Source organism: Podarcis melisellensis, assembly GCF_964234715.1.
Source record: "Podarcis melisellensis genome assembly, chromosome: 14".
Lineage (NCBI taxonomy): Eukaryota > Metazoa > Chordata > Lepidosauria > Squamata > Lacertidae > Podarcis > Podarcis melisellensis.
This window is the reverse complement of record NC_138546.1, coordinates 5,329,578-5,346,151: the sequence shown is the minus strand read 5'-3', so window position 1 is coordinate 5,346,151 and position 16,574 is coordinate 5,329,578. Positions and strand designations below refer to the sequence as shown.

Sequence of the window (16,574 nt, the reverse complement as noted above, 5' to 3'; positions counted from 1 at the left end):
TCAATGCACCCTTGGGTTTCAGACAGTAGATGGGGAGACAAGTCTAAAAAGCCCGAGAGACACATTTTCACGGTCCTCTAGCGGTTACGAGGCTCATCTGTCAGAAGTAATCTTTTTAGCATTAACTCGATTTTCACGAAACTAGGCCCCCTGACGTATATTTTGCTCTAGGAGGCTTAGTTTGATCAGAATCAAGTGTATACGCTTCTAGAATGAACGCTAAATACATGACTTCTGGGAAATGAGCAGCCATAGCTGCTAGAGGGCTGGGAAAATTTGTATCCCAAGCTTTTTAGACTTGCCTATCCATGTACTTGGAACTTGGGTGGCGCTGTGGTCTAACCACTGAGCCTCTTGGGCTTGCCGATCAGAAGGTCGGTGGTTCGAATCCCCATGACGGGGTGAGCTCCCGTTGCTCGGTCCCTGCTCCTGCCAACCTAGCAGTTCAAAAGCACGTCAAAGTGCAAGTAGATAAATAGGTACCGCTCTAGTGGGAAGGTAAACGGCGTTTCCGTGCGCTGCTCTGGTTCGCCAGAAGCGGCTTAGTCATGCTGGCCACATGACCCGGAAGCTGTCTGTAGACAAACGCCAGCTCCCTTGGCCAGTAAAGCGAGATGAGTGCTGCAACCCCAGAGTTGTGCGCAACTGGACCTAATGGTCAGGGGTACCTTTACCTTTACCCATGTACTATTTAATACCAAAGAGACACATAGGTTACCAAATGTGATTTCAGTGGGTATGGATTTTTCCTTGCAGTTTACTCCCAAAGCCTTTCTCACACGAGTGAAGCCATAAGGCACTGGAGGTTTAGGACCAGAGCAGAGCCGTCTTACCCATAGGCACTACAGGTGTAGGGCACCAGGCTCTCAGGAGCGCCAGGCTGAGAGTCTGGGGCCCGAGAGTTGAGTCCAGGGAAGAGCCTGCCCGTCGGTCGGAGCACCGCAGTGGGCTCTTCTGCTGTGGGCGGCTCTGCGCCACGAGTTCAGGGGTGACTGAGCCAGCGAGATGCTGAGGCGCCCGGCTGGCTCTGCCCATGCATGGGACTGGGTAAGCAGAGGGGGGGGCTGGGTGGATCTTTGCACCCTGGCGCCACATATGCTTAAGACAGCCCTGGACCAGACTTTGCCATCTCCCACATGGGCTAGCTTCCCAGGTGGATGAGCCCCACCTGCCCCTCACTTCCCTCTACATCTCATGCAGAAACCGCTTTCTTAACCGTTGGACCCAATGTTGCTCTTGTACACTCAATCTACCAGAGCCTGTCTTTGCATGCAGGACACGTCCCTAACTCACCGAGGGTTTGAGACCCATCGGCTTACCTGTATCCGATATTAACCTGATGCTTTTGCTTCTCAAAAGCCAACATTTGCTCTCAGGCTCCCAGTCACTGTTTGCTTAGGAGAAACAAGGTACGAGATTTGGGAGCAGCTCGGGCCACTTCCCTTTGTTCCTTCCCTGTAATAGTTGGATACTAGGGTTATGGAGCCTCAGTTGCAGGGGTCAAATGTGGCCTCCAAATCTCTCCACCTGGCCCCCAGAACCCTTCTGCAGGCCACATCCCCGTTTCGCAGCCCGGGTGATTTTGCCTGGCTGGAGGTCTAAAGGGAACCCCAGGCAGCTGAATTGTGGACTAACTGTCTTCAAGGGCAGCCCCACGAGCAGAGCACTGCAGTAATCCAGCCTGGAAGTCACCAGGGCATGGAGCCCAATTTATTTTATCTATTTTATTATTTAAATTTCTATGCTGCTTCATATTTTTAAGAAAAATCTCAAAGCAGTTTACAGCATCAATAAAACATAAATAAAACAATTGCACTAAAGGCACAGCACTTTCCCCAATGTGCTTTCACAAGGCATCTCGCCTCTCCAGGTGACTCTGTTGTTCTGTGCTGCTTCTGTCACATGACTGTCACAGGACGCTCTGGCTCGCAACATCTCCCTAAAGGCATGGGGGGGGAGCAGAAAGAAGAGCCCGTGACTGAGAGGCACTTGCTCTGATCACCTTCCCTCTTCCCAGTAGATTTTCAGCCTTCCTGCCTCCATTCTCTTCCTGAGAAGGTACGAACCCCAGATTTGTATTGCGGAAATATTACTGCGCATCTCCCCCCTCTTTCATAGATAGACCCGCCCGTTCTCTCCAGGCTGGAGTAGGCGAGGGCGAGATCATTTTCCTATTCTAGGGGGCATCAGTGACGATTTGGAGGAGAATACCTGGAGGCTAACATGCGAGGTTCTGGAACTGAGTTTTTTTGTAGCTGTGCTTTCGACTCTCCACTCTGTACCCTTGTTCTCCGCGGGGCCTAAATAAAGGCGACTAGAGCTCGCTTGCCTCCCCCTTGGAGAGTGGGCCTAATGGTACGTCCCGCCCAGTCAGTGTCAGGCGCTTCGGGCAGGACCAGAAATCTGGATAGCTGCGCATGCGCATAGATGGTTGGCGGAAGCAAGGTTTAGAATGTTGTCCCTAGACCCGCGATAGAAGCCGACCTCACTCAGGACTAGGAGCTTGGTTTTGCACCTGCGGAGGGAACAAAGGGGTAAGGTCTTGGGGGAATGCTTGGGAATGCCAGAGCATGGCTAGGGATGGTGGGTTGGGGGTGTTTCTTTGGATGCGTGTTGAGCTCAAGTTTCCTGCAGAGAGAAGGAGCGAGCATGTTTAGAACTCAAGGCAAGCAGAATGGGGAGTCCTGCTTTTTATGCATTTTAAAAACTTCCCTGTGCTGCACTTTAGACTCGCTTGCATTGGTTTATTATGCTGTTAAAAGCTAAGAAGCAACCAGAAATGATATTGAAACAGGTCGCAGCTCAACAGGGTGATCTGCTCCTGCCTAGCTGCCCAGGGGGAGGAAACACACGAAGAGGGGTTGGGAAGAATCATAGAGTTGGAAGAGACCACAAGGGCCATCGAGTCCAACCCCCTGCCAAGCAGGAAACACCATCAGAGCACTCCTGACATATGGTTGTCAAGCCTCTGCTTAAACACCTCCAAAGAAGGAGACTCCACCACACTGCTTGGCAGCAAATTCCACTGTCAAACAGCTCTTACTGTCAGGAAGTTCTTTCCTGGACCTCTTCTGAAGGCTGGCGGGGGGCGAAAGCCTTTGCTTCCCCCCGCCTGCCTTCCCGGGGGCTTTAAAATCGCCCCGGGACAGCGGAGAAGTCCGCTGTCCCGGGGCGATTTTAAAATGCTGGCGGGCGGCAGCCAGCATTTTAAGATCGCCCCGGACAGCGGAGAAGCCCGCCAGCACTTTAAAAGACCCTGGGACAGCGGAGAAGTCCTCTGCTGTCCCGGGTTTTTTTAAAATGCTGGGGGTGGGAAGAAAAGCCCTTGTCCCCCCCCCCCCAGCCTTCAGAAGAAGGCTGTTTCCATAGGAACGCATTGATTGATTTTCAATGCATTCCTATGGGAAACCGTGCTTCGCAAGACGAAAAACTCGCAAGACGAAAAAACTTGGGGAACGAATTAATTTCGTCTTGCGAGGCACCACTGTATTTGAACATGGCTATCATATCACCCCTTAACCTCCTCTTCTCCAGGCTAAACATGCCCAGCTCCCTTAGCCGTTCCTCATAAGGCATCGTTTCCAGGCCTTTGACCATTTTGGTTGCCCTCCTCTGGACACGTTCCAGTTTGTCAGTGTCCTTCTTGAACTGTGGTGCCCAGAACTGGACACAGTACTCCAGGTGAGGTCTGGCCAGAGCAGAATAGCTAATGGGTGAGAAGATGGAGGAGCTTTCACAGACCCCAGACAGGGAAGGGCAAGTCTTGGGGGAAGACTTGCTGGATTGTCAGCTAAGAGGTGCCTGGTGCTATAGCTAGCTAGCTATAATGCCCCTTGACTGCAGTCTTTAGATTACATATTTAAGCAATGCGGTTTCATTTTGTACTGGGAGGCAGTGTTGCGTAGGAGTTGCAGGGTTGGGCAAGGACTGGGGAGATGAGGGTTCGAGTCCATTCTCAGCTGTGTAACTTACAGCTGACCTTAGGACCAGCTCCGGTGTTCCAGCCTACTTCACAGGGTTGTTGTGAAGAGGAAATGGAGGTGGGAGAATCATGTACTGTGGTACCTCCAGTTACATACGCTTTAGGTTACATACGCTTCAGAGTACACACTCCACTAAGCCAGAAATAGTGCTTCAGGTTAAGAACTTTGCTTCAGGATAAGAACAGAAATCGGGCTCCGGCGGCGCAGCAGCAGCAGGAGGCCCCATTAGCTAAAGTGCTTCAGGTTAAGAACAGTGTCAGGTTAAGAACAGACCTCCGGAACGAATTAAGTACTTAACCCGAGGTACCACTGTATACCATCTTGATATCAATTTATGTGAGTTCACCCCATTCCACTATCAAGGAGCTTTGTCTGTTGTGTTTTCATGTTGGCAGCTACCTTATTCCTTGTAGAAAGGCGGGATATAAATATTAGAAATAATATATTAAATATAGGGCATACTAGGGGAGGGTTTGCCAGTTTTTCAGGGAGCAGAGTGCGGAAAATGCTGCTCTTTGCTCCTCCAGAAATGCGAGTGGGTTCTTTTTTGAGGCACAGGTTCTGGAAAGGCTGTGTCTGAGACCTGCGCCTCTCTCTTGATTCTCCAGGGATTCCTGCCGGGGAGCCGCAATGAACGCCATCGTTGTGCTTTGCCACTTTTGTGAGCTGCACGGGCCTCGCACCCTCTTTTGCACGGAGGTCTTGCACTCGCCTCTTCCGCAAGGGGCGGGCAGCGGAGACAGCCCCGGGCAGAGCGAGCAGGCAGAAGAGGAGGAAGGAGGCATTCAGATGAGCAGCAGGATCCGGTCCCACAGCCCGGCGGAAGGTGCCAGCGCAGATTCCAGCAGCCCAGGGCCCAAGAAGTCTGACATGTGCGAGGTGAGTAGATTTGAGACCGTGAGCTGCTCTTGCACCAGAATGGAAGTGTCAATATCTTGCCTGTCAGTGGAAGACTCTGTGTCTTCACCTTCAAGCACTGTGGAAATTACTCCCGTGCAAATACTTGGAGGATTTGTTGCCATTATTTATTAAATTTATTGGTCATTCTTTAACCATAGTAACTCAAAAGTGACACAGAATGGAGAAACAAGCAAACTCGTATTTTGAAACCAGCATTGAAAAACAAAAGCAAAAGGCAATTCTGCATTTAAAAAGCTGGATTATAATAGGGTTGTCATAATAATAGCTTTTATTTTGCAAAATCTCCCCCCCCCCAATGTTTTTTTACCTATTTTTTAGGAAAATCACAAAAAAAAATCAACACTTCCGATATGGGCTGCCATACGCCCGGATATTTTTTGCCATTTTCTGAAAATTCCACCCGGACGCCGTTTCTGATGGATGAATCCTGGCTATGTCCGAGAAATTCCGAATGTATGGCAGCCCTAGATTATAACATCCCACCCACCATAGATAATTGAAAGCTAAAGGCCTGGTGGAAAATAAATGTTTCTGCCTGGCGCCTAAAGATCTGCAGTGATGGTGCCAGGAGAGCCTCCCTGGGGAGAGCATTCCACAAGCGGGGAGCCACCACCAAAAAGGCCTGTTATCGTGTTTCTCCCCTCCAGACTTCCTAAGAAGGGGGCACGTGGGAAAGGGCCTCAGATGATGATTGCAGGGTCTGGGTCGGTTCATATCACAGTTTGATCCATGCGACGGTCATCTCCAGGCTTGACTACTGTAATTCGCTCTATGCGGGGCTGCCCTTGAAGCTGTCCCAGAAACTCCAGCGGGTACAGAATGCTGCAGCGAGGCTCCTCACGGGGTCTCTGCCATGGGAGCTTATTCACCCAGTGCTTTTCAAGCTGCACTGGCTCCCGGTGGAGTACAGGGTCAGATTTAAGGTGCTGCTTTTGACCTTTAAAGCCCTTCACGGCCTAGGACCCTCGTACCTACGGGACCGCCTCTCCTGGTATGCCCCATGGAGAGCCTCAAGGTCCATAAATAACAACACCCTAGTGGTCCCAGGCCCTAAGGAAGTTAGATTGGCTTCCACCAGAGCCAGAGCCTTTTCAACACTGGCTCCAGCCTGGTGGAACGCTCTGCCTCATGAGACCAGGGCCCTGCAGGATCTGATTTCTTTCAGCAGGGCCTGTAAGACAGAGTTGTTCCACCTGGCCTTTGGCTTGGAGCCAATTTGATTCCCTCCCTCCCTCTCTTTCTTTTTTTCTTTTCTTCTCCTCCTGTGATGAGGCTACATTTTAATATTTTAATGTTCCATTATTTTAATGTTGTATTTTATTTTTGTTTTTAAGTTGTAATCATTCATCTTGTTTTTATTATTGCTTGTAAGCCGCTCTGAGCCCGGCCTTAGCTGGGGAGGGCGGGTTATAAATAAAATTATTATTATTATTATTATTATTATTATTATTATTATTATTACTACTACTACTACTACTACTACTACTATATGGGAGAGATCGTCCTTGCAGTATTGGGGTCCTGAGCTGCATAAGGCTTTATAGGTGAAAAACCAACACTTTGAATTAGACCCGGAAACTAATTTGCACCCCATGATAAATGCTTTGTGACACAAACGGATTTCTCATGCCCTTATCGTGTCTAGATCAGGAGTGGGGGCCTTCCTCAGGTGAAGGGCCACATTCCCTCACAAATGACTTTCTGGGGGCCACATGCAAGGCAAAAGTGGATGGAGCTTTGTGCTTGACTCTTGCCTTGTGAACGGTGTGCTATATTCCAGCCACATAAAAGTTGAGAGGTTCCTTCCTCCACTTCTCTAACCAGGCAAAGGTAAAGGTAAAGGGACCCCTGACCGTAAGGTCCAGTCGCAGACGACTCTGGGGTTGCAGCACTCATCTCACTCTGTAGGCCGAGGCAGCTGGTGTTTGTCCACAGACAACTTCTGGGTCATGTGGCCAGTATGACTAAGCCGCTTCTGGCGAACCAGAGCAGCGCACGGAAATGCCGTTTACCTTCCCACTGGAGCGGTACCCATTGATCTACTTGCACTTTGACGTGCTTTCGAACTGCTAGGTTGGCAGGAGCAGGGACCGAGCAACGGGAGCTCACCCCATCGCAGGGATTTGAACCACCGACCTTCTGATCAGCTAGCCCTAGGCTCTGTGGTTTAGACCATAGCGCCACCCGCGTCCCTCCAACCAGGGAAGCAAGACCCATTATCGCAGCTCAAGGTTCTCAGGCTCCTTTAATGGGCTGCGGCTATTATGGGAAACCATCCAAGAGGCTCCCCACCACCCCTTACCTAAAGAAGGAAGTACATTTACCCGTGGTGTTCCTGCAGTGTCAGTCTTCAGGGCTTCCTCCCCCGGCGGCAGTAGATAAGAAGAACAAAGGAAAAGGAGCCTTCTTACCAGTTAGAAACTTTTATAATTACAGCGAGAGAACAAAGAACACATCTCCTAGAATCTACGTCACTCCTACGTCTTGTAATCTGAGCTCGTACCCTCTCTGCTTTCTGTTCTGCCACTTTCTGAGCTCTCCGTGACTTTGGAGAAGGGGGTGTGAATGCTGCCCAGAGACTGTGAATCTGTTAACCCTCTCTCTTCCAGTGTCTCTTCTCCCAGCTGTTCCCCATCCAGTATTTCCCAGCTACTGCCTTCTGATCTGTGACCCTTTGCAAGCCGCTGTTCCAAATCTATACTGTCCTCCTGCTCCTGGGAATACACAAGATCCGGAGCAGGGGGAGGGAAAGGCACCCACCATTCCTCCTCAGTGCATCCCTTCTCAGCATGGTCCCTGACATACACTAACTCTGGCTTCTCTTTCCGCCACCAGGGGTGCCGCTCTCTGCCTGCAGGGCACCCGGGCTACGTCAGCCATGACAAAGAGACCTCCATCAAATACGTCAGCCACCAGCACCCAAACCACCCGCAGCTCTTCAGCATCGTGCGCCAGGCCTGTGTCCGCAGCCTCAGCTGTGAGGTGAGCCACATACCATGCAAATAATTGCCAGAAGCATCCTCTGGCTTAACATTCGTGCATTATGTGTATTTTAATGAACCAAACAGAGTGGAAGATTCTGAGTTATGAGAGTGTGTATGAACTTAAAGAGTGCTTAGCTTTTTTTAAAAAAAAGTTGCTGTTTTGTTAAGTTGTTAATATTGTTTTACAGATGATAAATGCCATATTGATTTGTTAATCATATAATACGACTTTTGTTGTAATGGTGTAAACATATTTTATTTTTCAGTTGCTGTTTTATAGACAGTAATTGCCCGATTGGTGATTTGTTCATTATTTTATATGATTTATGCTGTATTTGGGACGTTCTATTCTGGTTTGCACGTGGGTGGCGCTTTGGGCTAAACCACAGAGCCTAGGACTTGCTGATCAGAAGGCTGGCGGTTTGAATCCCCACGACGGGATGAGCTCCCGTTGCTCGGTCCCTGCTCCTAGCCACCTAGCAGTTCAAAAGCACTTCAAAGTGCAAGTAGATAAATAGGTACCACTCCAGCGGGAAGGTAAATGGCGTTTCCGTGCGCTGCTCTGGTTCGCTAGAAGCGGCTTAGTCATGCTGGCCACATGACCCGGAAGCTGTACGCCGGCTCCCTTGGCCAATAAAGCGAGATGAGCACCACAACCCCAGAGTCGGCCACGACTGGACCTAATGGTCAGGGGTCCCTTTACCTTTTTTTATTCTGGTTTACCATGTTGTTATTTATTGTTTGCAAACCGCTTTGGGATTCATTTGAATGAAAGCGGCCTAGAAATACAATGAATCAAATCAAATCAAATCTCCCTCGCTCACTATTTTGGGAAGTGATCAGGGGTCGAGCACCTGTGCACTGCATGAAAAAATATTTTCTTTTATCTGTCCTAAGTCTTCTTTGGATGTTCTCAAGTTCTAGTGTTAGGAGGGAGGGAGGGGAAAAATTATGCATCTAGTTTCTCCTTGCCATGTATAATTTTAAGAACTTTTATCATGTCGCCTCTTATTTGCCTTTTCTCTGAACTGAAAAGTCCCAAATGCTGCAAGCTCTCCCCGCCATGAACTTGCCTGGTCCTCTTGCCCTGGTTGATAGCCATCACTGTCTCCTGTGGCAGGAAGTTCCACAGGTGAACCGCACTGCATAAACAAGTACCGTATTGGCCCAAATATAAGCCGCACCCGCAAGTAAGCCGCACCTTTAAAATTCGGCAGCTTGGGGGAGGCTTGGGAGCCATGGACGGGATGGGCGCCGTGGCCCCACACTCCCGGGCTGTTCTCGGGGGGAGAAGCTGCCACACTTTAACTTTTCACGATAGGAATTTGGGGGGAAATAAATAGAAAGGAATATAAGCTCTTTTTATATGCAATAAGAGCAGCAAGAATATTACTGGCCCAAAAATGGAAGCAAGAAGAATTACCGACGATTGAAGAATGGAGGATGAAGTTAATGGACTATGCAGAATTAGATAAACTAACAGGAAGGATTCGAAACCGGCGGGGCCAGAAATTCACGGAAGACTGGAGTAAATTTACGGACTATTTGAACAGTATTTGTGAAGATCAGGCGACGTTTGTAGGTTTGCAAGAAGTTTTGTGAGGAGTATTATTGGAAGTATTGCAAAAATGGAGAACGGGAAGGATGATTTGCTAAGAGATTTAAAGGCAATATAAAGTTAAGAAATGCATAAGAAGTGGTTAAAACGGTGGATCATCAGAGGTGCTGATGGAAGTCTAAAAAGATTGTATAAGTGATAAGTTTTGTGGTACATTTTATAATTTATATGTTAAAATCAATAATTTTTTTTTTAAAAGGAATTTGGGGGGAAAGTGCGGCTTATATTCGGGCCAAAACGGTACTTCCTTGTATGTGTCCAGAACCTTCCAGCGCTCAGCTCCATTGCATGTCCGCGGGTTCTAGTGTTAGTTTGCTCTCGTTTCCAGGTCTGCCCGGGACGCGAAGGCCCCATCTTCTTTGGCGACGAGCAGCACGGCTTTGTCTTCAGCCACACCTTCTTCATCAAAGACAGCTTGGCACGCGGCTTCCAGCGCTGGTATAGCATCATTGCCATCATGATGGACCGCATCTATCTCATAAACTCCTGGCCGTTCCTGCTGGGCAAAGTCAGAGGCATCATTGATGAGCTTCAGGGCAAAGCGCTCAAGGTGGGAGCATGCTTGGGGGTCACTGCTGTTTCTCCCAAATATTTTTCATTGAATTTTTAAAATATCATTTTTATTAAATCTCCAGAAATATTCCAAAACATTTATCGTCATATACAAAACCCTTCCCCCCCCCACAACATAACTTCCTTGTCTTCCCACCCCTACATCCCTGGTGTTTGTTTTTTATTTTTTTAATAATAATAATTTGATTTTTTTATACCCTGCCCATCTAGCTGGGTTTCCCCAGCCACTCTGGGTAGCTTACAGCATATATACAAATATCATTTTTATTAGCTTTTTACAATGCACGTGTTTTTATTATCTAAACTTCACTATCGTTGGTTCTTTCTGTAATCCGCTGCTAATATATTTATTTATTTATTCCAGATTTTCTTGATTTGCAAAAGTGTGTGCAATGTCTCTCGTATTTTTTTTCCCATGTAACATTTTTACAAATCAGTTTCATTTGTTGAGACATTAGGAAGAAAAGGGGGAAAGAGGTGGAGGGGAGAAGATGGGTGGGGGTGGGGACAGGTGGCGATGTTTCTATTTTACTTAATATACAGTATGTAGGGTTTGGTGTCAGCTTTGCTTGTGCAGGTTCTTTGCTGTTCACTCGTGTTCCTTTGGTGGTGAGAGTGGTTTGGGTTGGCCTAGGGTGTGGCTGTTCATTTGTGGTTGGCTGTGGTGATATTTGTTTTCATGTGTGAGTGGGTGTTTTGGATCAGGTTAGCCATACTGATTTGTATGCTGTTGGTGGATTTTTGTCGTTGTCTTGTTGGGCTGTGTGTGTGATAAAAGGGACCCATACCGGGGTGAAGGTGTCTTCTTCTATTTGTCCCCGTGTCAGTTTCAGTTTATTGGTTAATTTTTCTAGTAGGGCTGTTTCCCATACTATTTGGTACCATTGGTCCATGCTTACTCCTGACAGGTCTCTCCAGTGTCTGGCTATGATGTTTCTGGCTGCTGAGAGTAGGTGGGTTATGAGTTCTTTGTGGTGTAAGTGGGCATCATTGTCTTGGAAGATGTTTAGTAAGGCCAATTCTGGGGTGGTTTCTAATACTTGCTTGGTTATTTTACTTATTTCTCGTATGGTTGTTGTCCAGAATAGTTGGATTTTGGGGCACTTCCACCACATGTGGAGGTATGTGTCTCGCTGCTAATATTTTAAATCTTGCCCGCAACTTCATGTATGGGTGATACTTTGATAGGTAATCCATCAATAGGCTCCATCAATTGAATTTTAATAAGGAGAAGCAGGTTGCTGAAAAGAGAAATGGAAGAAAAATTAGTTTTAGAAAAGGGAGAAGTTGTCACAATTGCTGAAAAAGGGAGTCATAGCATCATGGAATTGTTGAATTATCTATAGTAAAGTCCAATGGACATCTAGTCCAACCCCTTGCAATGCAGGAATCTCAGCTAAAGCATGCAGGACAGATGACCATCCAACCTCTGTTTAAAAACCTCCAAGGAAGGAGAATCCACCGTTTCCTGAGAGAGTCTGTTCCACTGTCAAACAGCTCTTACTGTCAGAAAATTCTTCCTGATGTTTAGCTGGAATCTCCTTTCTTGTAACTTGAAGCCACTGATTCGAGTCCTACCCTCCAGAGTAGGAGAAAACAAGCTTGTTCCCTCTTTTGTGTGACAGCCCTTGAGATATTTGAAGATGGCTACCCTATCAGCTCTCGGTCTCCTCTTTTCCTGGCTAAACAGACCCAGCTCCTCTAACTGTTCCTCATAAGGCTTGGTATAGGATATAGCGATACTGAGGGCCTTTTTGGTGCCTGCTCCCAGACTTTGGAACTCCCTCCCTAGAGAGATTTGACTATGTTTCCAAGCTCAGTTCAAAGAGTTGGTGCTGACCTTTAAAGCCCTAAAAGGCCTCAGCCCAGTATACCTGAAGGAGCGTCTGCACCCCCATCGCTCAGCCCAGACACTGAGGTCCAGCTCCGAGGGCCTTCTGGTGGTTCCCTCACTGCGAGAAGCAAAGCTACAGGGAACCAGGCAGAGGGCCTTCTCAGTGGTGGCGCCCGCCCTATGGAAAGCCCTCCCGTCAGATATCAAAGAGATAAAGTACCTGACATTTAGAAGACATCTGAAGGCAGCTTGTTCAGGGAAGTTTTTAATGTGTGACATTTTAATGTATCTTTAATCTTTGTTGGAAGCCGCCCAGAATGGCTGGGGAGACCCAGCCAGATGGGTGGGGTACAAATAGTAAATAATAATAATAATAATAAGCATTATATGTTGTCCTTTGGAGAGTTTCTCATTTCAACGGGCTTTTGGGAACTGACGGCTTTTAGTGAAAGGGCTGGCTGGTGCCATTCTGTTTTCATTGCAGTTATCTGTATGCATCCAACTGGTATTCATAGAATTGTAGAGTTTGAAGGGGCCACAAGGGTCATCTAGTCCAACCCCCTGCAATGTGGGAATCTTTCACCCAACATGAGGCTCAAACCCACAACCCTGAGACTCATACTCTACTTTTATATGTAGTTGTCATTTTGTTAATGTTTAATTGTTTTTTTGTTAATTATGGTGGTCTTCGCCCCTCCCCTATGCTTTTAGGTGTTCCTAAAAGCTGACTCAGGTTCCCAGCAGGGGAAAAAAGTGGGGTATAAATAAATTTTAAAAATTAAAGCAACCATACTCAGGTTACTGAGTCAATAATAAAAGAGACCAAGAGGGAAAGGATGCGTGGTCTGGAATTACAAAAGGGTTCAGTGCTTCCTTAAAAGCCAAGGTTCGAGGACAGAAATCTGGCTGAGTCTGGAATAACCTTGTGAAGTGAAAGGATAAGAAAAAGGGATTTATATCTGGATGCTAGGGTAGAGATGATCAGGAAAACAGGAAGACACAGTGAGAGGTAAAGGAGGTGCTGTGGTATTGGTGGAAGCCAATGTTTGTTTTTCTTTTTAGTGTTTATATTATTAACTTGTAAGATATGGATTTGGGTTCTTTTTGTTTTTTTGAATGTCAGTTTTTGTGCTTTGTGTATTGTTATTTTTTGATATTTTTTGTGTTGTTGTTGTGTGGAAAATACTAATAAAATTTATTAAAAAAACAAAACAAAAGGGTTCAGTGCATTTTCATTCTGTTTTTAAATATAATTTTTAATTAGTTTTCCAAATTATTACAAATCCATCCCAATTACTTTAATACAATTTCTTCAAATCAGGTTTCCCACTCCTGTTGCAAACATATGCCCATCTCTTCCTCCCATTGCCACATCTTCTTTTCTTTAATTTCCATTCCCTCCATTACTAAGTTGTTGTCCAGTTTTACAGCAAGCCATAACTTCCTCCTCACAGGCAGTGCGTCTTCATTCTCGCTCGTCTGTCCTGCAGGTCTTTGAAGCTGAGCAGTACGGGTGCCCCCAGCGGGCGCAGCGCATGAACACGGCCTTTACGCCTTTCCTGCACCAGCGGAACGGAAACGCCGCTCGTTCCCTCACCTCTCTGACGAACGACGAGAACCTGTGGGCCTGTCTCCACACGTCGTTTGCTTGGTAACCCACTTTGTGTGTCTCTCAAGTACAGGGCCGGGTATACGTATAAGCTAAACAAGCTGTAGCTTAGGGCTCCACTTTCTTGGGGGCCCCAAAAAAATTTAAAGGAAAAAACCTGGATGTACATTTCCAAACTATAAGATAAAAAACAAATATAATAAAACCTACATACAGCAACAGTGTTTTGTGTTGTGTAGGCTCCTATGGTATAAGTCATGGGCCCAACCTGCTAGCTTGTTCCCTCAAATATCACTGGTTTGCTCCTCTCTATATATAGGGTGCCTACATTCTGCATGGACTGGTTGCAGGGCAACATGGGCAAATGGCTTGAGATACCTATTAGGTCCATAAATTACCATAGGGCAAATATTCAACACAAAAAACAGCAACCATTTGTTCTTGAGAAAGGGCAGCTGGACATAGGAAGGGCCCCATTACCTTCAGTAGCTTAGGGCCTCATCAGACCTAAATCCAGCCCTGCTAACGTAACATGACAGTTGTGATGTCAAGGAAAGATCTTGGTTGAGTATTCAACTTCCTTGAATTCTGTTGCATTGATTAAGTCTCAAATAAATTTGTAACGGACTCTGCGCCGGATCAGACCTGAGGATCTGCGGAGTCTGCTTCTAGTAGTAGTAGTAGTAGTAGTAGTAGTAGTAGTAATAGTAATAATAATAATAATAATAATAATAATAATAATAATAATAATAATAATTTATTTATACCCTGCCCATCTGGCTGAGTTTCCCCAGCCACTCTGGGCGGCTTCCAATTGAGTGTTAAAAACAATACAGCATTAAATATTAAAAACGTCCCCTAAACAGGGCTGCCTTCAGACGTCTTTTAAAGATAAGATAGATGCTTATTTCCTTCACATCTGAAGGGAGGGCGTTCCACAGGGCAGGTGCCACCACCGAGAAGACCCTCTGCCTGGTTCCCTGTAACCTCACTTCTTGCAGGGAGGGAACAGCCAGAAGGCCCTCGGAGCTGGACCTCAGTGTCCGGGCTGCACGATGGGATGGAGACGCTCCTTCAGGTATACAGGACTGAGGCCGTTTAGGGCTTTAAAGGTCAGCACCAACATCAACACCAACTAGACATTTGTCGGAAGGACTTGAAACCGTTGCCCACCCGCAGCTGATACATAGAGGTGATATTTTTGCTGTGCCATCTTTACTTAAATCCGGGGTCCTTTCTCGCCTCCTCAGGCTCCTGAAGGCATGTGGCAGCAGACTGACAGAGAAGCTTCTGGAAGGTGCGCCCACAGAGGATACCCTTGTTCAGATGGAGAAATTGGCTGGTAAGGCTTACGGCTGCTTGAGTTGGAAAAAGTGTTGGGTGGAGGAGCGGTTGTCATGCAGTTCTACTCAACATTGATCCAGAACAGAACCTCAACGTACAGTTAGCGGAGTAAAAACTTAAAACACGTTGCAGGATTTCCCCAAAATAGACCAGAGACAATTGTATTTCATCCAGCAGAGCTTTTGCTTGGTACTGAAGACAAATGAGCAGTAATGGTCACAAATCCAATACAATCAAGACTGGCACTGTCCAAAAGAAATCCAGTTGCAGCAGACTTAACTTGAACTTATAATAAGTCTAAACCTTAACACTATATACAGAACACCACACCAGAAGGAAGAGAGACAGAAAGAGTGAAACCCAGGCTCCTTCTGGCCTTAATTTTATAGTCAGCATGACCTTGACAGAAAGAGATAACCAATTTAAGCTGGCTGTACGCAGCTTCTCTGAAGGAATAACCCAAACATCATGAACCTTTTGCTTGTTTCTTTCACACAGAAAAGCTTCCAGAACCCTCTTGAATTAATCAGAATAGGAAAGATCTCGACACATCAGATCAATACTCTTAAGAAATGCAAACTGACACCCCCATCCACCCCCCCCAATTTTTTTTGAGGAGGAACGAGTGCTGAGCTTGGACTAGGAAACTCCGGCCTCAAGTCTCTCTGCACAACTGTGTTGGATCTTTACCTCTTACCTTGCAGGGTTTATATATTGATTTTACGTATATATTGGATGCACCGTATTTTTCCGTTTATAAGACTAGGGGTTTTTTTACCAAAAAAATAGGTTAGAAATTGTGGCTTGTCTTATGCACGGGTAGTGCTGCGGGGTGTTTTCTTAATTTGGAGTCCCCCCAAATAGGGGGCGTCTTATACATAGGGATGTCTTATACACGGAAAAATATGGTATATCTCACCTTTCCTTCTCTTGTCTCTCACTCAGATCATTCACACACACACACACACACACACACTCACTAGTGCAGTAGGTGAGCTGAAAATAATGCCGATATATTTCACATTTGGTAATCAATGCACCCTTGGGTTTCAGACAGTAGATGGGGAGACAAGTCTAAAAAGCCCGAGAGACACATTTTCACGGTCCTCTAGCGGTTACGAGGCTCATCTGTCAGAAGTAATCTTTTTAGCATTAACTCGATTTTCACGAAACTAGGCCCCCTGACGTATATTTTGCTCTAGGAGGCTTAGTTTGATCAGAATCAAGTGTATACGCTTCTAGAATGAACGCTAAATACATGACTTCTGGGAAATGAGCAGCCATAGCTGCTAGAGGGCTGGGAAAATTTGTATCCCAAGCTTTTTAGACTTGCCTATCCATGTACTTGGAACTTGGGTGGCGCTGTGGTCTAACCACTGAGCCTCTTGGGCTTGCCGATCAGAAGGTCGGTGGTTCGAATCCCCATGACGGGGTGAGCTCCCGTTGCTCGGTCCCTGCTCCTGCCAACCTAGCAGTTCAAAAGCACGTCAAAGTGCAAGTAGATAAATAGGTACCGCTCTAGTGGGAAGGTAAACGGCGTTTCCGTGCGCTGCTCTGGTTCGCCAGAAGCGGCTTAGTCATGCTGGCCACATGACCCGGAAGCTGTCTGTAGACAAACGCCAGCTCCCTTGGCCAGTAAAGCGAGATGAGTGCTGCAACCCCAGAGTTGTGCGCAACTGGACCTAATGGTCAGGGGTACCTTTACCTT

The 16,574-nt window shown here is 46.8% G+C and overlaps 1 protein-coding gene and 1 long non-coding RNA gene across 2 annotated transcripts in view; one reads left to right on the top strand and one right to left on the bottom strand.

Annotated features, from left to right (window-relative positions):
* Window positions 1–1,709: 1,709 nt before the first annotated feature.
* LOC309357323 lies at window positions 1,710–2,391 on the bottom strand. Its single transcript, XR_014163090.1, has 2 exons — window positions 2,283–2,391; window positions 1,710–1,939 (listed from the first exon to the last, which is right to left on the bottom strand). It is a non-coding gene; the product is annotated as an uncharacterized lncRNA (long non-coding RNA).
* A 4-nt stretch (window positions 2,392–2,395) lies between these two features.
* Window positions 2,396–16,574, top strand: part of LOC309357167 (folliculin) — a 30,481-nt gene continuing 16,302 nt past the window's right edge. The window contains exons 1-6 of the mRNA XM_081889204.1: window positions 2,396–2,534; window positions 4,592–4,862; window positions 7,740–7,886; window positions 9,835–10,056; window positions 13,404–13,564; window positions 14,773–14,864. Coding sequence (XP_081745330.1) covers window positions 4,614–4,862; window positions 7,740–7,886; window positions 9,835–10,056; window positions 13,404–13,564; window positions 14,773–14,864 — 871 coding nt within the window. The 5' untranslated portion in view covers window positions 2,396–2,534; window positions 4,592–4,613. The remainder of the gene's footprint in view (window positions 2,535–4,591; window positions 4,863–7,739; window positions 7,887–9,834; window positions 10,057–13,403; window positions 13,565–14,772; window positions 14,865–16,574) is intronic.